At 43.9% G+C, this 20,589-nt stretch overlaps 2 protein-coding genes across 2 annotated transcripts in view; one reads left to right on the forward strand and one right to left on the reverse strand.

Annotated features, from left to right (window-relative positions):
* Positions 1-20,589, forward strand: part of LOC141171888 (gastrula zinc finger protein XlCGF66.1-like) — a 469,561-nt gene that overhangs the window by 147,062 nt on the left and 301,910 nt on the right. The window lies entirely within an intron of this gene.
* The window catches only part of LOC141172877 (uncharacterized), a 41,222-nt gene continuing 27,899 nt past the window's right edge, over positions 7,267-20,589 (reverse strand). The window contains exon 9 of the mRNA XM_073657499.1: positions 7,267-8,906. Coding sequence (XP_073513600.1) covers positions 7,435-8,906 — 1,472 coding nt within the window. The 3' untranslated portion in view covers positions 7,267-7,434. The remainder of the gene's footprint in view (positions 8,907-20,589) is intronic.

A 20,589-nucleotide genomic window follows, 5' to 3' on the forward strand; every position in this document is an offset into this window, starting at 1 on the left:
GGCCGGAGCTAGCCACTTACGCCTTGGAGATCTTGTCATGCCCCGCAGCCAGCGTTCTGTCTGAACGTGTGTTCAGCGCTGCTGGTGGTGTGCTGACAGATAAGCGCACGTGGCTCTCCACTGATAATGTAGACAGACTCACGTTCATAAAGATGAACAAATCATGGATCCGAAACGACTTTTCTACCCCTGTGTCATCCTGGGGAGAGTAAAAGCTTGATGATTGGTTAAAATCACCCTACCAACCGTTTTAAGCTTTCAAATTACTAATCATGTTTATCTGTATCTTGACTGGAAAATAATTTGGGCTTTGTAGCAGTGTGCAGCACTGATCCTATTAGGCCATCTATAATAAGCTTCACCAGATTTAAAATTAAAAATAATTTTTAGCTGCATCTAGCCCGGAAAATAATTTTGGGGCTCCGAGATGCGCAAGACACATAAGTGCCTTCTTGCTGCACTACCTGCAGCATGACCCTCATATTGTCAGAATTCGAAGTAATCATGACTACTGGGTTGCCACACTCTTAGATCCCCCAAACTTTTCGATCAACCTTTTCATTTTAATAAAGACCAAAAAAATGGTCATTTTTGAAATTATAAGCATTAGCAGGTTGTTAGAAACTGAAATCAAACAGTTTTCAACTCAAAACTTTATTCTAGGTGATGTTACATTTTCACATAGGACCCCTTGTTCGAAAGGAGCTTCTGAACTCTCTCGTCCATTGAATTTGTCAGGTTTTGGATGGTTTCTGCTTCAATTGTTTTGCATGAGGACAGAATACCCTCCCAGAGCTGTTGCTTAGATGTGAACTGCCTCCCGCCATCATAGACACTCCTTTTAATGATGCTCCAAAGGTTCTGAATGGGGTAGAGGTCAGGGGAGCATGGGGGTCACACCATAAGTTTGTCCCCTTTTATGCCCATATCAGCCAGAGATGCAGATGTTTTATGTGCAGCATGAGATGGTGCATTATCATGCAGAAAAATGATCTTGCTGTGAAATACACGGTTCTTCTTCTTGAACCATGGCAGGAAGTGCTGTTTGAGAAAATCCACATACATTATGGAGTTCATCTTTAGCGCCTTCAGGGATCCTAAAGGGGCCGACAATCTCTCTCCCCATGATTCCAGCCCAAAACATTACTCCACCTCCTCCTTGTTGGCGCTGTAGCCGTGTTTGCGTGGGGTGTCCATCAACCAGCCATCCTCCACTCCATTCATCTGGACCATCGAGCGCTGCACGGCACTCATCCGTGAACAAAACAGTTTTGAAATCAGTCTTCATGTAATGTTTGGCCCACTGGAGCCGTTTCTGCTTGTGTGAAGTGGATAGAGGAGGTCGACAGGATGGCATATGCACAGCTGCAAACCTCTGAAGGACCCTGCATCTTGTTGTTCGGGGGACGTTGGAGGCACAAGCAGCTTCAAAAACTTGTCTGCTGCTATGACAAGGCTTTTTTGCCGCTGCTCTTTCAACCTGACGTAATTGCCTGTAGGAAAGAGTCCTCAATTTGCCCTTATCAGCACGCACACGTGTGTACTGTGAATCAGCTAAACACTTCTTGATTGCCAAGACACTTCATCCTGATCATCGCACAATGTTGATTGTAGTCATGCCTTGACCTAAACACTCCACAATTTGTTGCTTCTCAGCAGCCGACACATCCTTTTTCTTTCCCATTTTGGCAGAAAATGTAGGCTGCTTAATAATGTGAGAGAGCCTTCTTAAGTAGTCTTGCCTTTCATTGGACACACCTGCCAAACTAATTAGCACAGGTGTCTGCAATTGCTTACAGTGATATAAAGAGCCCTGACACACATCACCATCAATGAGTTTAACTGACAAACAAACAAATTCTTCCCTTATCACTCCTAAACACTTTTTGCATAATAATTTGGAACGCGGTGTACATGTGCTTTTCCACAAAACACCAGTGGTTCACGTAGTGAATCTTACAGTTCTAACTTGCCAACCGTGGTCTGTATGGAATTGTTCAATAAAGGGCCCAAAATTAAGATAACATAGATGGGAGAGGTCTCTATGAATAGGAATTCCTAAGTATTTGATACCCTGTGAGGGCCAGGCAAAGGGAATGTTGGACTGGATGGAATCCTATATGGATTTAGGGAGGGAGACATCGAGGGCCTCAGACTTCGCTGCATTGATTTTAAAATTTTACCATGTAACAAAGTGATCTATTTCAGCCATAACAGCAGGGATGGATATATGTGATTGAGTGATATATACTAGGACATCATCAGCAAATAGAGAGCACTTGTACTCGGTGCCTCCCACCTCAATCCACCTAATATTGGGGTTATGGCGAATTGATGAGAGCAGGTGCTCCGTCACTAGGATGTATAAGAGAGGGGACAGAGGACATCCCTGCCTTGTCCCATTGGTGATTGTGAAAGGTGATGAAAATGTTCTGACGCACCCCCTGGGCCTTGGGACACCCGGAGCAGGACCCTTTTTGGTGGATGCTGGTGGTTGTAGTCTTCGTGGCGGCGATCCGGTTCCGTGGCTCAGGGCGGTCAAACCAGTGGCGGAACTATTTATGTGGTTTTGATGTTTAAATGTCCGACTACGCCACCCGTGGATTGCGGTCAGAGTGAACCGCCGCTACAGGGCAGACCGCTAAGGCTGGTGTTGTGGGTGCAGCAGAGCGTAGCATAACTCCCCACGGGAGGAGTATAGCCTCAGGGCAGTGTATGCGGAGGATGGGGGTGATGGTGCAGGGCAGCAGCAGTAACGACACGGAGTCAGTGATGCAGTTCACGGCCTTTACTCACAGTTCTTATTATCCAGACCACGTCTGCAGGTAACGGCTGCCCACGTCGTACTGTGCTCACCGGGTGAGGGGCTCAGACAACTCCCAGATAACTTTGGAGCGCTTCACAGGACCCCCTTTGTGTGTCCTTTGTCTGGCCTTTCTTACCAACACTTCTGTCCGGCTGCCTCGGGCCTCCTCTTGGTAAACTTGGCGCCAGTTTCCCTGACCCTATGTGGTGCCTTCCTAGTGGGTGGAGCAAGGGGCTGCGCCACATAAAATGTCAGAGCCTCCGGTTTCTAGCTGAGGGTCGTTTCCTGCCTCCACTAGTTCGGGGACCGGTCTCCCCCTTTGGCCTGACCCCTCCACGCAGGTGGATTCGGGCGTGCGGTGGCGACTCGCCCGTCCGCACCCCTGGGATCCCTTCATTCCTCGTTCCTGGAGCCTTCTCCGCTCCTCTTCCTTCCTTCTCCCTCTTGCAGGCCTGGGCCTCTGTTACTAGGCCCGCCTCCGGAGCAGAGCTCATGCAGAGCCCCTGCTCCCTGCCACTTCTGCTCAGACTTCTCTGCACTGAACTAAGATGGTGCCCACCTTTTATACTCCCTTCTCAATGCACCCAGGAACTGCTTCCTCCCTGCTCCTGCACTGCAGGGTTCCCCTTCCTCAGTGTTCCCTCCCCCCACTCCAGCCAGGGACAGGGACTGTCGTGCCCATCTCAGGGGCATATTGGTCGCCCTGCCCCACGGCAATGTGGTGTAATGCATGCAGGTGTCGGGTCCTGATCCACACTCCATCCTTATCTGAGAGTGAGATATCACACCTCTGGGTGAGGTGCAATACGTCTGTAGCAACCGAGCCCTCGGTGCTACAGTTCCATTTATCTTCAGCCTAGGTGACGTATTGTGATACAGGGCCGTGATTTTGGCTAAAAAAGGGTCCCCTAGACCCCTACCCCAAGCTTTTTAAGAGAATCATATATGGCGTGCCAGGAGACTCTATGGAATGCTTTCTCAGCATCCAACGAGAGTATCTACTTACAAATTTTTAACTGCATCTAGTCCAGGAAATACTTTGTGCCTAGTAGCAGTGTCTGCTAGTCAGCGGATTATCCCGGCTGTTAAGCAAGCTACACCACCTGTAGTTTGGACACTTAATTTTTTCAAAGGAAATGCTTCGGGACCACGGGATACTTAGTGAAGAGCATCAGGAGGCACCCCAAGGCATAGGGGCTGGGACTGGCACTAGGATGCCTTGCGGTGGACAGCCGAGCTCGATCCTTATAAAAGCTTTTTAACTGCAGCAGCTTTAGTGGACGCTACTGGAGCTGGAATTACGCGGCTGCTGGCATGAGACTTGCCCTCCAATAGATCCTTGTAAATGGATTTAAAGTGTATTCATTCAAATTAGAGGGACAATTTAAATTAAAAAGCTTAGAGCTGCCTCCACCACAGGGGGGCTCTCTCGACCCACCAGCGGACAGGCACCAGTATTGGGAGAGGGGGGCTGGCCGTCAGGGTTCACCGCGGCTCTGGCACAAACCCGGCGACACGGAGGTGGCACGGGCAGGAGCGGACTGGCCGTCTCGGCTTCTCACTTTTTGGATTTTAGAAGGGCATGACATGCCTATATCTGTGTCTCCCCCTCCTTTTACTCCTCCACCTCTTTTCTTTTCGCATGACTATATGTACTTGTCACTTTTCCATGTGTTAGTTGTGTCTTCTGAGCAGTTTGTCAGCTTTTGGACACCTTTGAAGGTGTTTTCTATGTGTTTCTATGTGTTTTTGTTTGCCTGCCATTGGTTTTAACGGTGTTCGAAGGTGTTCGACGAACAGTTCGACAAACAGTTCGGCGAACACACGGGTGTTCGACGAACCGAACCGAACTCGAACACTACGGGGGTGGCTCAACACTAGACATAAATCCATGCGACACATTCATTCCAGCTCAGAGTGTGTCAAAGATTGTCATAAGTTTGTACTTCCACATTTTCCTGTCTCTCTGAGATCTGAAGTTACCTTGCAATACAAGTAATTTCATGTCTATTTTTATTGGTGGGAAGAGCAGATTTTGTCCTTAACTTGCCTGAACAAAGATGGCCGATTTGGCAGTGCGCATGGGTGCTGTGGGGCTGGCAATGAGCATGTGTGCGGGGCTTCCATCAGATTGGTCACGTGTCTCTGACGTAACAGGAAGTCATTCTTCCTGACCCGTGGCCACTCGGAAATGCCCCCTCACTGCTCCTCTACCGGCCTGACACAGCTCACATGCGCCGGTGATGCCAATTAAGCATCAGAGGCGCTCCTATAAAACTCCCCATTTGCACACTCCTCTCCACATGACCCGGGAAGCAGCATCTAGCGAAACACGTGTCAGGGCTGCACTTTGACATGGAGGGACGCATGACTTCTGGATACAGTATGGGTGAGCAATAATTTACATTTGGGGACCTGTTAGCACTTTAGAGAGGGATATAGGGACGGATTCTTTTACCCTTGTCATAATACTGGGACCCAATTTTGCTACTTTGCACAAGGACCCTTAACTGTACCAGATGCACTTTATTTCCCCTCTGTTGCCTTCGTGTTATTCTTTTCCCCTACCTTGGCTCTCTGCTCAGTCCTTTGTTTATCCTGTTATTGTCTCCAAGATTTGTATAAGCTGTCCACAATGTAACCGATTAATAAACATAATTGCATTTTGAGCACTAGCATGGACATTCTTGATGTTCTTATTTGGGCCATTATATACTCATTATTTTTGGTATAATTTCATGTCTATGATGCTGTCATCAGGGATAAAAAAATGATTGGCCACAGGTATATCTATTCTTTTTTCTTTTATTGTGTGGCGATGAGAATTCATCCTTGTTCTAAGTTTTTGCCCTGTCTCCCCTACATAAAGACCCCCAGCTGGACATTTGATACATATAATTAAGTACATTACATGTGATGCAGCTGAAAGTACCCAAGATCTTGGGGTCCTGATGTGAGTTAGGATCTTTATCTTGTCAGTGTCATTATAAATGGACAGGTTTTACATTTTTTCTGGTTGCAGGGAAAGGTTCATGTAGCTATTGGAGAGGACAGGGAGCTTCTGACAATTATGCTTTTTAGATTTGGGGACTGCCTAAAACAGAGAAGTGGGAGATCTGGAAATATAGATTGTAACCGGGCATCTTTTTGTAATAAAGGTTGTAATTTCCATGCAGCTCTCTTTAGCGCTGCCAAATTTGGATTGTAGGTGACTACTAGAGGCACCAGGTTGCCCTTGTTCAAAAAGGTCTTTTTGAGGCCACCAAGGTGTTTGTCTCTGTCCATAGGGTTGGAACATATCCGATTGTATCTGATGGCTTGGCTTTAGCCCATACAGTTTTTTTATGTGTTTTGGATGGAAACTGAACTGACCCATTTAAGGTATGTTGGACGGTTAATTGGATGTCTCTATTTCATTGTTCTGTAGCTTAATGAAGGTGTCCAAAAAGTTAATTTCAGTACAGGAGTAGTTGAGTGTTAAGTTGATGGTTGTAAAAAAATACTTCTTTCCGTATATTTTTTCTATCGAGGACTTCTTATCAGATGTGATCGATTAATGACTATCACGATATTCTTAGGAAAAAAAGTATCGATTTATTCTCGGATTGTCCATTAAAAAGAATGATTACATAAAATAATTAAATAGTTACAGAGTGATTGTCCATTTGTCCATAATTAGCTTAATAATTGAGATTCACCCATCTTTCCCTGGGATCCTGGATGGTAGATTGCATATGTCTGTGTCCAGCACGTCTCAGGATGACACCATGTGTCCGGGTAAAGAACGTGTTTCCTTGGGCCTACATCAGCAGCTGGTTTACACACATATCCTTGTCCTGTGGAATGGCAAGAGACCCCCCCTGTCTCTAACATGGGCTTTTATAGGCCTGTCATATAGCACCTGTTCTTTTAATTATGGTGCTGAATTAAAATACACAAATAGCGCATGTCATCTAGAAACCCCAGCACGATGGCTGATGCAATCTTATGTATGGTACAGAATTCAGAATTAAGAATAAAATGAATATCCATAATTAATATTTAACAATGGTGAGATAAAATTGATTAAAGTGTTCATGGAACGTCTTAAGCTGTTGCTCAGATTCCGTCCAGATGATTAAAATATCAAAGTAATGGTAGTAGGCAAGAGCCCTGATGGGACATGTGGACAAGAAGTCACTTTCAAGCTTGGCCATTAAAAGATTTGCGTACTGTGGAGCCATGTTACTTCCTATTGCTGTACCAGTCTCTTGTAGATATATATTGTTATGTTATCAAATTCTAATAATTGTGGGCGAAGATGAATTTTGTAATTTTCACCACAAAGGTGAAATAATCCTCCTGGTCTGTTTGCTTTCTCTCCCAGTACCTTTTCCTTCTACCACTGTTAGGTTTCTGGGAAGTTATACTTGCTCCTTTTATTTTTGGTTCTCATTAGCTTGCCTTCTTTGCCCTATATGAATGTGTTTTAGTTTCTCACTCAGGGTTTTTCATATCTTATGTCACACTTTTCTTTCCCCTTGTTGACAGTGTGTTGCAGACTCCCCTCTGGTTCCTCAGGAAATACGAGAAACTCCTCAACTGTCTATTTGGTAGTTAGGTCCGAGGTGGTGTTTTAAGTTGTGCAGCTAAGGCCTTTCTAGTGTATACAGAGACCAGTTGGGTGTAGTTGAGTCATTCTCCCCTGTGTGGGTTCTCTCGTGGCTATCAACATGCGCTTTCTGGTTAAAACATTTCCCACATTTTGAACATGAAAGAGGCTTCTCCCCTGTGTGACTTCTCTGATGTTTATTAAGAGTTGATTTCCGTGTAAAATATTTCCCACATTCTGAACATGAAAATGGCTTCTCCCCTGTGTGAGTTCTTTGATGTTTGATAAGATTTGATTTCTGGTTAAAACATTTCCCACAATCTGAACATGAAAAAGGCTTCTCCCCTGTGTGGGTTCTCTGGTGCTTAACAAAATAACATTTCTGGTTAAAACATTTTCCACATTCTGAACATGAAAATGGCTTCTCCCCTGTGTGGGTTCTCTGATGTCTGATTAGATTTGATGTCGCTATAAAACATTTCCCACATTCTGAACATGAAAATGGCCTCTCCCCTGTGTGGGTTCTTTGGTGTTTAACAACATCTGATTCATGTTTAAAACATTTTCCACATTCTGAACATAAAAAAGGCTTCTCCCCTGTGTGAGTTTTGTGATGTCTGATAAGATCTGATTTATTTACAAAACATTTCCCACATTCTGAACATGGAAATGGCTTCTCCCCTGTGTGAGTTCGCAGATGCTTGATAAGATTTGATTTCTTTGCAAAACATTTCCCACATTCTGAACATGAAAATGGCTTCTCCCCTGTGTGAGTTCTCTGATGTGCGAAAAGATTTGCTTTCCATTTAAAACATTTCCCACATTCTGAACATGAAAAAGGCTTCTCTTCTTTGTGGGTTCTCTGGTGACTGAGAAGAGATATTTTCTGCACAAAACATTTTCCACATTCTGAACATGAAAATGGCTTCTCCCCTGTGTGGGTTCTCTGGTGGGTATCAAGATTTCTTTTCCATTTAAAACATTTCCCACATTTGGAACATAAAAAAGGCTCCTCTTCTGTGTGGGTTCTCTTGTGTCTGAGAAGATATATTTTCTTTACAAAACATTTCCCACATTTTAAACATGAAAATGGCATCTCCAATGTATGAGTTCTCTGGTGACTAACAAGATCCGATTTCTGGTTAAAACATCTCCCACAATTGGAACAGGAAATTCGATTGTCTCCTGTGTACATTTTTTGATGTTTAAGAAAATACTTTTTGAGGGGAAAACTATTTCCATAGTCTGACTGTGAAAATGGCTTGTTTCGTTTAGGAGCAGTTCGTCTGTTAATGCCTCTTTTGTGACTGTGATTTTCCTTAGTAGTCGGTAATGAATCAGAAGTCAGGACCTGTTTTAAAGAATCCGATGACAAATCTTTGTTGTGAAGGGATGATGGTAAATCTGGAGTAACGGCATTCACTTCAATTGTATCCTGTGGGATCTCAAGATCATCTGATTTAGAAACTGAAGAGGTCAGCTGTCCCTCTGATCTCCTGGTACAGTCATCTGCCAAGAATAAAACCAATTATTATTTTTGAAGAAAATATCCTTGAATTTTATATTTCTGAACATTTAAACTGTCTGTAGAAATGGCAAGTTACGTAATAACATTGAATTATTCACTAAGACACTGACAGTTCACAGTCTAATAGAAAACCTCATAGCATGAACCAGTAGAGCGTGGTCCATCATCTGCCAGTGTAAAAACAGAAGTTTCTACATTATTATGGTCTCAAATGCTCCTGAAAAGCAACATGGCTTCCATAACCCAATTCAGCAATATCACTCCAATCTCCCCCTTGCTTCTAAGCCTTGCAGTGCGCCCAAACCACATTTAGCATCCATATATTTGGCATTACTCTAGTAAGAAGAACCCACTTAATTTATAGTGTGTGTGTGTGTGTGTGTGTGTGTGTGTGTGTGTGTGTGTGTGTGTGTGTGTGTGTGTGTGTGTGTGTGTGTGTGTGTGTGTGTGTGTGTGTGTGTGTGTGTGTGTGTGTATCTCCTGGAGTACAATATGAACACTATGTGTTGGGCAATAAAATAATATATTTGCAATTTTCAGTCTCCAACATCCAGGCGTGCAAATTTCCAGAAAGTGGTTGTGGAGTCAAAATAGTCACTACTCCTATAGATTCATTTCCTGAGGGTTATAATTTCCAAAACGGAGTCACTTTCTGGGGATTTCTACTGCTCTGATTTTCTGTCATTTTGTCATATTAAGGTTTCTGCAAATGGTGGGTCTCATCACCTCTGGGATCTGCTCCTGCGGCATCTGCTTCTGTCACCATACGTGGCCTCATTCATTCTGCAGAGAATCTAACTTCATGGTATATGTAGTCAAATGCCCATGTGGTCTACAATACGTATGGAAAACTATTCAACACATCAGGGACCGCATTGTCAAACACAAATCCACTATCCGTTGTGGCAAAACCTGGTTACTACTACCCTATCATTTCGCCAGGTATACAGTATAACAACTCAGGTTCCAGATGATCGAACAAGTATCCAGACCCAGACAAGGTGATAACCTTATTAAAATCCTTAAACAGCGGGAGTGGTTCTAGATCCACGCCCTTCATACACGGTCCCTCAAGGCTCTCAACCATGAAATAGATTGGCTAACCTGATCTTTTTTTCAGACACGCTAGATCAGCTCTATAACCCACTCCTACTCCCCCTCTCCAAGGGAGTTCCTCAAACCCCTTCCCCTCTCCCCTGCCCTCCCACTCCGATCTCCTCCACCCCTTCCCCTCCCACTCCGATCTCCTCCACCCCTTCCCCTCCCACTCCGATCTCCTCCACCCCTTCCCCTCCCACTCCGATCTCCTCCACCCCTTCCCCTCCCACTCCGATCTCCTCCACCCCTTCCCCTCCCCTTCTTACACACAGCTCCTATGTGTCATTCTTGCAAATCTAAGTACATACAAGGGACATACCCTCACACTGTATAGTTTCATACAAGACTCCATACATTTCCTACATCCCTCTCCATTATTGCTTTAATCCAGGGCACCATTTAACCCAACCAAAAGAAGCAGTTTTTTTCCCCCACCAAGATCAACCTCAGTTTTGCCGCTCATCCACACACCGTGATGACAATATAACAAAACTATCGCACATAACCTACAGCACAAGCGCGGACTTTGCCCATCGCAATGGTTACGCTACATGTGACACGACCATACAGTGAGCAGGCACTACCCAACAGACCCAGTCCCTGTGCCATGTCACCCGCCCATGACAACTTCCGGTGGGCGGGTATGACGCACGCACTTCCGCATTGCGGAAACTTACCTAAACCCTCCAGCTGCAACCAGAGACAGATGCACGAGACGAAGGAGTGGGAGCACCAGAACGCCAGTTCACAGCTCCATTAAAGGTAGCCACCCAGCACACGTTGTGCAGACAGACAAGCCACCTGGCAAGATCATACAACATGCTTCTATACTGATCTGTTTGGGCACCTGTACTCCCTATATGTCTCTGCCCTGTTACTTAATAAGCTTCATTACTTATCTGAGTGGGGCCCTATATTGCTGATATGTCTCTGCCCTATACCTAACATGCCTTTATACTCATCTGATACCTAACTTATTTACCACCTAAGCTCTATTGTTCTACTCCTTGGCCTTCCTCTGGCTCCTTTATGTAATCATTAACCCCTTTTTGACATTATAAGTAATAATTATTACATTTGGCGGATCGCACCCGCACAGAGGCTGTGCGGGTACGACAGCCACCAGGTGTGAGCTGATTCTGACAGCTGACACCCATCACTCAGTGCCAGGAGCGGTGCCCGCTCTGCTTCCGTCATTTTAACCCCATAAATGATGCAATTGCAGCATTTAGCGAGCTAGCAGAGGGACAAAAGCGTTTCTGCTCTTGGGTCAGAGACCCCTTATACCTGCGATCAGACTGCAGAAAGTGAAAGTGGGACTAAAATATATATGATGCAAGATGCTGTGGTAGCCATGCTGGTTCAGTATGCCTTCAATTTTGAATAAATCCCCAACAGTGTCACCAGCAAAGCACCCCCACACCATCACACCTCCTCCTCCATGCTTCACGGTGGGAACCAGGCATGTAGAGTCCATCCGTTCACCTTTTCTGCATCTCACAAAGACACGGTGGCTGGAACCAAAGATCTCAAATTTGGACTCATCAGACCAAAGCACAGATTTCCACTGGTCTATACTGTATGTAAGCTCATCAAGAGAATGCTAAGAGTGTGCAAAGCAGTCATCAAAGCAAAAGGTGGCTACTTTGAAGAACCTAGAATATAAGACATATTTTCAGTTGTTTCACACTTTTTTGTTAAGTATATAATTCCACATGTGTTAATTCATAGTTTTGATGCCTTCAGTGTGAATGTACAATTTTCATAGTCATGAAAATACAGAAGAATCTTTAAATGAGGTGTGTCCAAACTTTTGGTCTGTACTAATATATATATACCCATCAATAAATATTCTGAAAAAAAAAACTATAAAAGTACACATATTTGGCATCACCGCATCCAGAATGACCTGACCTATAAAAATGTCCCACTAGTTAACCCCTTTAGTGAACACGGTTAAAAAAAAAAAAAAAAAAAAAAAAAAAAAAGGGCAAAAAACAGTGCTTTATCATCATCACACCGCCGAACAAAAAGTGAAATAAAATGCGATCAAAAAGACGAATGTAAATAAACATGGGACCACTGAAGACGTCATCTTGTCCTGCAAAAAACAAGCTGCCAGACAGTTTCCTCAGCCGAAAAATAAATTTATGCGATGCAAAAAAATTATTCTTCTATAAAATTGTTGGTTTCTGTTTATTCTGCCTCCCAAAAATCGGAATAGAAAGTGATCAAAAAATGTCACATGCCCGAAAATGGTAACAATAAAAACGTCAACTTGTCCCGCAAAAAACAAGCCTTACATGACTGTCGGCCGAAATATGGAAAAATTATAGCTCTCAAAATATGGCAATGCAAAAACTAGTCTTTTTTTTTTTTTTTGCAAAGTCTTATAGTGTATGATAGCTTTCAATCATAAAAATCAGATATAAATCTGGTATCGCTGTAATCGCAGTGACCCAAAGAATAAAGTTGTCTAATCACTTATACCGCACGAGGAACGGCGTAAAAAATAAATAAAACCAATTCTTCACCTGCTGCTGATTTGTTCCTTCTGCCTCCCAAAAATCGCAGTAAGGCTCGGCTCACATTTATCCTGCGCTCTGTGTTGAGCGCTTACACCGGGGTTTCTGTGTAAATCTCTGAAATAAATTATTCAGACGGAACCCCTGACGGAAGATTCCCAGTAATGAGGCAGATGGAGGCACGGTGGACGCCGTCTGGCCTGTGATCCCAGTGTCTGTCTTTTTATTAGGCGTGCATAAAAGTGCCCTTAGCCACAGTTTTGTAAACCTCTGAAAGGACACCACTAAACAAAGGCAAGACGAACTCCAGAGTAACTTTGCTGCCTCATTATAGTGAATGGATTCCTTGGGATACGGTTAGGATTATGTTGGGATTAGGGTTAAGGTTACGATTAGGATTAGGGTTGTGTTGAGGTTAGGATTAGACCTACGATTAGGGTTGGGGTTAGGGTTGTGTTAGGGTTAGCAGTAAAGAAAAAAAATGACAATATGGCGACTAGTGTTGAGCGCAAGTGCTCGCTACTTGACTTCATCAGGTGCTCGGGTATGCGCCTAGTATCGCGGGTGCTCAAGTGACATGCTCGAGTCTCCGCCCCATATGTTTCGCGTTTGTTATACAGCTAAAAAAAAAAACACGTGGGAATTGCCTACCATACACGTGAAATTCCGCAGCGGAAACGCTTTTAAAACACTTGGTAATACGTGCCCCATGGTCCCCAATGAAAATCTGCATGTTCTGTGCACGTGCTGCGGAATTTTCCGCAGCGGATTTTCTGTGCAGAAAAATCCGCAGCATGTCCATTATTTGTGCGTTTCCGCATGCGGATTTGACTACTCAATGCATTTGAAAAATGCAAGTCAAATCCGCTTGTTAAAAACGCTGCAAAAAAGCTTAAAGAACGCAAGGACAAGGACATGCAGAAATGCTGCGGAAATGTTCTGCTTCAATTCTGCATCGTGGGCACATAGCCATATAGGGTATCGGCGTACTCAGTTCAAATTGCGCAACAACTTTTGGAGTCTCTTCTTACCCTTGTGAAAATAAAAAAATTGGGGCTAAAATATCATTTTTTGTGGAAAAAGTTAGTTTTTTTTTATTTTCACGGGTCTACATTATAAACTTCTGTGAAATACCTGGGGGTTCAAGGTGCTCACCACACATCTAGAGGAGTTCCTTGAGGGGTCTAGTTTCCAAAATGTGGTCACATGTGGGGGGTTTCCGCTTTTAAGGCACATCAGGGCCTTCCCAAATGTGACATGGCGTCCTCTAATTATTCAAGCAAATTTTACATTTAAAAAGTCAAATGGCGCTCCTTCCCTTCCGAACCCTGCCGTCTGCCCAAACAGTAGTTCTTCCCAACATATGGGGTATCGGCGTACTCAGGAGAAATTGAACAACAAATGTTTTGGTACAATTTCTCCTGTTATGCTTATGAAAATGCAGAATTTGAGTCCCAAAAACATTTTCGTGGAAAAAATGTGAAAACTTTATTTTTACGGCTCAATGTTATAAAATTCTGTGAAGCACCTGGTGTTATGATCTGCTACAGGGACTAAGGAAAGACAGGAGATCTGTCCCTACAATAGAACTAAACTAGATCCCTACGATGTAACGGGGAACCTGATCCTGCGATCAGACCCGCTAAAGTCCTCGGCTAGTCTGTACGAAGACCTATAGATGAGAGGGAGGGATCCCTACAAGAACTAGGGACTGGGATAAGTTGGACACCTCCTAGCAGAAATAGTAGCAGTCAAAGACAAACACACAACAAAAAGCAAAGAGGTCAGAAGACCTAGCAAAACTAACAGAGAACGGCAACAGAGCACCAAGCTAGCTCAAGAGTAGTAAATACAATGAAGTCCAGCAAAGCCAGGAGGGCGGAGCCGGATTAAATAGGCAAAAATGGTCATGTGACCAGCAAACTAAAAAAAACCTAACAGGAGAGTTCTAACAGTACCCCCTCTTCTATGAGGATCCTCCGGATCCCCTAGGCCCAGGCTTATCAGGAAACCTCCTGTGAAACGCTCTGACAAGTCTGGAAGCAGAAACATCATCCGCCCTCACCCATGAGTTATCCTCAGGTCCGAAACCCTTCCAAGCGATGAGATACGGCAAACTCCCTCTATACCGTCTAGAATTTAGGATGCGGGAAATTTCATATTCCCCGTCCTCCACCACCGGAGGAACAGTGGCAGAGGCGTCACCATCCGACACATCAGCTTTTTTCAACAGAGAAACATGAAACACCGGGTTAATCTTCCAGGACGTAGGAACCTCCAACCTAACAGCAGATTGGTTAACTATCTGAAGCACCTTAAAGGGCCCTACGAACTTGGGACCCAATTTTTTAGAAGGAATCCTCAATCGCAGATTCTTAGAGGACAACCAAACCATGTCACCAACAGCCAACAAAACCTCTTGCCGTTTCCTATCAAAGTACCTTTTAGATTTTTTGTTAGCCTCCTGAAGATTACCACGCACATCCGTCCAAACTCTCTCCAAATCACCGGAAAAACTCTCCTCCTCAGGCACAGCCGATACCAATTTGGAGAATGACCCAAAAGACGGATGTCTCCCAGAACAACAAAAAAAGGCGAACACCCAGCAGAAGAGGATGTATGGTTGTTAAGAGCAAATTCAGCAAGTGGCAGAAACTCAGACCACCCCTCTTGATTGTCTGCCACAAAACAACGCATGAACTGCTCAACATCCTGGTTCTTCCTTTCTGTCTGGCCATTAGACTCAGGATGATATCCGGATGAAAACGACAAATGAACTCCCAACCTGTCACAAAAGGCACACCAAAAACGAGCCACGAACTGAGGTCCCCTATCAGAAACAATGTCAGTAGGAACACCATGTAGTCTGACAATTTCCTTGACAAAGGCCTTAGCGAGTGTCTTAGCGCAAGGCAGTTTGATGAAGGGAACCAAGTGACACATCTTGCTAAAATGGTCCACGACCACCCAGATGACCGTGAAACCTTCAGACAGGGGAAGGTCAGTAATAAAGTCCATAGCCAGATGTGTACAAGGTGCACTAGGAACCTCCAGAGGGCAAAGCAACCTCGCAGCAGGAGCATGCGAAGACTTGGATCTAGCACACACAGTACATTGGCGCACCCACTTAATGACTTCCTTCTGCCATCCAGGCCACCAAAAACTGCGACCTACAAGTCTCTTGGTCTCAGAAATTCCTGGATGACCTGCCAACCGAGACTCATGACACTCAACAAACAAATCTCTCCTAAAGGTCCTAGGCACAAACAACCTCCCATGGGGAGTGTTAGATGGGGCATTCTCCTGAGCTTTAAGAATCTCATCCTCCAAAACGGAGTCCAAAGCAGCAATCACAACACCTTCTTGTAAAATGCTCTCCTCTTCCTCCTCAACACCGACCATGGGAGAAAAGCTGCGAGACAAAGCATCCGCTTTAACATTCTTGGTACCCGGGATGTAAGTAACGGAAAAATTAAACCGCGAGAAAAAAAGTGCCCACCTAGCCTGACGGGCATTCAAGCGCTTGGCAGCATCAAGATAGATCAGATTTTTATGATCAGTGAAAACCTGAATGGGAAATACAGCACCTTCCAAGAGGTGACGCCAGTGTTCAAATGTGAGTTTAATCGCCAGCAATTCCCGATTACCAATATCGTAATTAAGTTCAGTCTCAGAAAATTTTTTTGAAAAAAAGGCACAGGGATGTACTCCATCCTTGTTTTCCTGAGACAACACCGCACCGACCCCCACCGAAGAAGCATCAACCTCAACCAAAAACGGCTTAGTCACATCAGGCTGCATAAGGATGGGAGCAGAGGTGAACCTCTCCTTTAGAAACACAAAAGCTTCAATCGCCTCAGAAGTCCACTGAACCGCATTAGCACCTTTCCTGGTGAGATCGGTCAGCGGTTTGACAATAATAGAAAAATTTTTTATGAATTTTCTGTAATAATTGGCGAAACCCAAAAACCTCTGTATCGATTTCAAACCAATAGGCCTAGGCCATTCCTGCACAGCTTGAACTTTAACCGGGTCCATCTCAAAACCTTCACTGGAGATAATGTAGCCCAAAAAACTAATTCTCTGTACAGCGAACTCACATTTCTCCAGCTTAGCAAAAAGCGAATTGTCCATTAATAACTGTAATACCTCACGTACGCTCCGCCAATGAGACTCCAGATCAGGCGAATAAATCAGAATGTCATCCAAATACACAACCACATTTTTGCCGATTAAAGGTCTAAGGATGTCATTAATAAGATTCTGAAAAAATGCTGGTGCATTGGTAAGACCAAAAGGCGTAACCAGGTTCTCAAAATGACCCACAGGAGTGTTAAAAGCAGTCTTCCATTCATCACCCTCCTTCATGCGCAACAAATTGTATGCCCCCCGGAGATCAATTTTAGAGAACCACTTGGCCCCCGCTAACTGGTTAAATAAATCAGGAATCAATGGCAGTGGGTAAGGATTGCGTACAGTAATTTTATTAATCTCACGAAAGTCCAGACAAGGACGTAAACCGCCATCTTTTTTTTTTAAAAAAAAAAATCCAACAGCCACAGGAGACTTGGAAGGCCTAATGTGACCGGCGGCCAAGCTTTTCTGTATGTATTCCTCCAAAGCCTTTCTCTCAGGAATAGTAAGATTAAATAAACGACTTTTAGGAAGAGTCGCTCCAGGGACAAATTCAATGGTACAATCATAGTCTCTATGGGGAGGCAAAATTTGCGATTCCTTCTCAGAAAAAACTTTCCAAAAATCCTGAATAGGTACAGGTAATTCCCCTTTATCCACAGCAGCAATGCGCCCGTTACAACACTTGTCATAACACTTAGGGCTCCACGACTTAATTTCATTGGTAGACCAATCCAGTACAGGATTGTGCAATTTTAACCAGGGTAACCCCAATATTACTGGAGAAGACAAATTATCCAATACCACCAAATCCAAATTCTCTTGATGAATACCATTAATAGTGAGAGGAAATTCACAGACCTTATGAGTAACACTCTTCAAGGGAGAGCCATCAACAGAAACCACAGCAATAGGGGATGACAAAAGTTTAGGTTCTAATCTAAGTTTTTCCAAGAATCCCCCATCAATCACATTCAGAGTAGAACCACAATCCACAAATACCCGAAATTCAATTAATTCATCCTGAGCAGCAGTAGTGGCAGATAGGAATACACCCTTAGAATTTAAACAGGCTATACGTGCATGACTGATCATTTTTTTTTCTTTCTTCATACGAAGCACACAGTTCTTAATCAAATGACCAGAATTTCCGCAATAGAAGCACAAACCTTCAGAAAGCCTGCGGTCTTTTTCCTGAGAGCGGGGTGCCATCGCCCCAATCTCCATCGGCTCTCCATTGTCAGCACAGACCCTCTCAGGACTTGGAGCTGACATAGCAGAGGATTTGCTCTCATTAACCCTTGCACGCAGTCTCCTGTCCACCCGTATAGCTAATTGCATTGCCTCCTGCAAGTTTCCAGGTGTGGGATAAGCAATCAGTAAATCCTTAACCCTTTCACATAGCCCTGCAAGAAACAAGCTTTTCAAAGCTGAATCGTTCCACCCCACCTGGGCAGACCACCGACGGAAGTGAGAACAATATTTTTCCACATTACCTGATCCCTGCCTCAGATGTCTCAATTCAGACTCAGCAGATGAGACACGATCAGGATCATCGTACAACAAACCCAAAGCAGAAAAAAAAACTATCCACTGATCTAAAGCACGGATCACTAGGTTGGAGGGATAAGGCCCATCCCTGAGGATCTTTGCGCAAAAGTGACATTATGAACCCCATGCACTGTGATTCATCACCAGAGGATCCGGGTCTCAAACGAAAATACAATAAACAAGCATTTTTAAAAGAAAAAAAATCTTGTTGTTCACCAAAAAATAGATCAGGCAGACGTACCTTAGGTTCCACAAAATGTGCTCCAGAACAGCTACTCACGTGTTGTTGGAGCCTTACCACCTCCAGAGAGAGTCCCTGCAAGCGTTGAGCCAAATCTTGAACCGAGACCATGATGGAAAACTGGAGGTCTTTCCTTAGAGAAAATTTTTTTCTTTTTTCTTTTTGGGCTGGACTTACTGTTATGATCTGCTACAGGGACTAAGGAAAGACAGGAGATCTGTCCCTACAATAGAACTAAACTAGATCCCTACGATGTAACGGGGAACCTGATCCTGCGATCAGACCCGCTAAAGTCCTCGGCTAGTCTGTACGAAGACCTATAGATGAGAGGGAGGGATCCCTACAAGAACTAGGGACTGGGATAAGTTGGACACCTCCTAGCAGAAATAGTAGCAGTCAAAGACAAACACACAACAAAAAGCAAAGAGGTCAGAAGACCTAGCAAAACTAACAGAGAACGGCAACAGAGCACCAAGCTAGCTCAAGAGTAGTAAATACAATGAAGTCCAGCAAAGCCAGGAGGGCGGAGCCGGATTAAATAGGCAAAAATGGTCATGTGACCAGCAAACTAAAAAAAAACTAACAGGAGAGTTCTAACACCTGGGGGTTCAGGGTGCTCACCACACATCTAGATAAGTTCCCTGAGGGGTCTAGTTTCCAAAATGGGGTCACTTGTGGGGGGTTTCCACTGCTTAGGCACATCAGGGGCTCCCCTAAAGCAACATGACGTCCGCTAATTATTGAAGCAAATTTTACATTCAAAAAGTCAAATGGCGCTCCTTCCCTTCCGAACCCTGCCGTGCGTCCAAACAGTGGTTTTCCCCCACATATGGGGTATCTGTATGCTCGGGGGAAATTGCACAACAAAGTTTTTGTTCCATTTTTTCCTGTTACCCTTGCGAAAATAAAAACATTAGGGTCTAAATTTAAATTTTTGTGAAAAAAAGTTAAATGTTCATGGTTTTCTTCCACATTCCAAAAATTCCTGTGACTCACCTGAAGGGTTATTAACCCCTTCATGACCTTGGGATTTACCGTTTTTTTTGTATTTTCGTTTTTCACTCCCCTTGTTCCCAGAGCCATAGCGTTTTTATTTTTTGGTCAATATGGCCTTGTGAGGGCTTATTTTTTGCAGGACGAGTTGTACTTTTAAACGCAGTTGCTAGTTTTACCATATTGTGTACTGGAAAACGGGAAAAAAATTCCAAGTTCCAATTCCACAGTTGTTTTTTTTTTTCTTTCCACGTTCACTGGATGCTAAAACTGACCTGTCATTATTATTTTCCAGGACATTACGAGTTCGTAGACACCAAACATGTATAGGTTCTTTTCTATTTAAGTGGTGGAAAAAAAATCCAAAGTTTGCGTTAAAAAAAAAAAAAAAAAAAAATGGCGCCATTTTCTGAGACTTGTAGAGTCTTCAATTTTTGGGATCTGGGGCCGGGTGAGGACTTATTTTTTGCGCGCCAGGCTGACGTTTTTATTGATACCATTTTGGGGTAGATCCGTTGTTCTGATCACCCGTTATTGCATTTTATTGCAATGTTGTGGCGATCAAAAAAAACGTAATTCTGCCATTTGGAATTTTTTTCTCGTTACGCCGTTTACCTATCAGATTAATTCTTTTTTATATTGATAGATCGGGCGATTCTGAACACGGCGGTACCAAATATGTTTATGTGGGGTTTATTTTATTTTATTTTGAATGGGGCAAAAGGGGGGTGATTTAAACTTTATTTTTTAACATTTTTTTTAATATTTTTAAAAACATTTTTTAAACTTTTTGCATGCTTCTATAGTCTCCAGAGGAGACTAGAAGCAGCAACTGCCTGATCGCCTCTGCTACATAAAGGTGATGAACAGATCCCCTCTATGTAGCAGTAATGAGGATCGACCGCTAGGTGGCGCTCATAGCGATCTTTACATGACAACCACTGGGCTCTGCAGCAGACCCAGGGTTGTCATGCCCACCCATCGGTGACCCGCGATCACGTGACGGGGTCACCGATGGGCGGGGTAAGTGACGCGCTTCCGGCGCAGCGCTGTTAAGTTCTGCTGTCAGAGATTGACAGCAGCATTTAACATGTAAACAGACGCGGGTGGATCATGATTTTC

Source organism: Phyllobates terribilis, unplaced genomic scaffold (genome assembly GCF_046119375.1).
Source record: "Phyllobates terribilis strain yellow unplaced genomic scaffold, ASM4611937v1 Scaffold_12__6_contigs__length_324123572, whole genome shotgun sequence".
NCBI classification, from domain to species: domain Eukaryota; kingdom Metazoa; phylum Chordata; class Amphibia; order Anura; family Dendrobatidae; genus Phyllobates; species Phyllobates terribilis.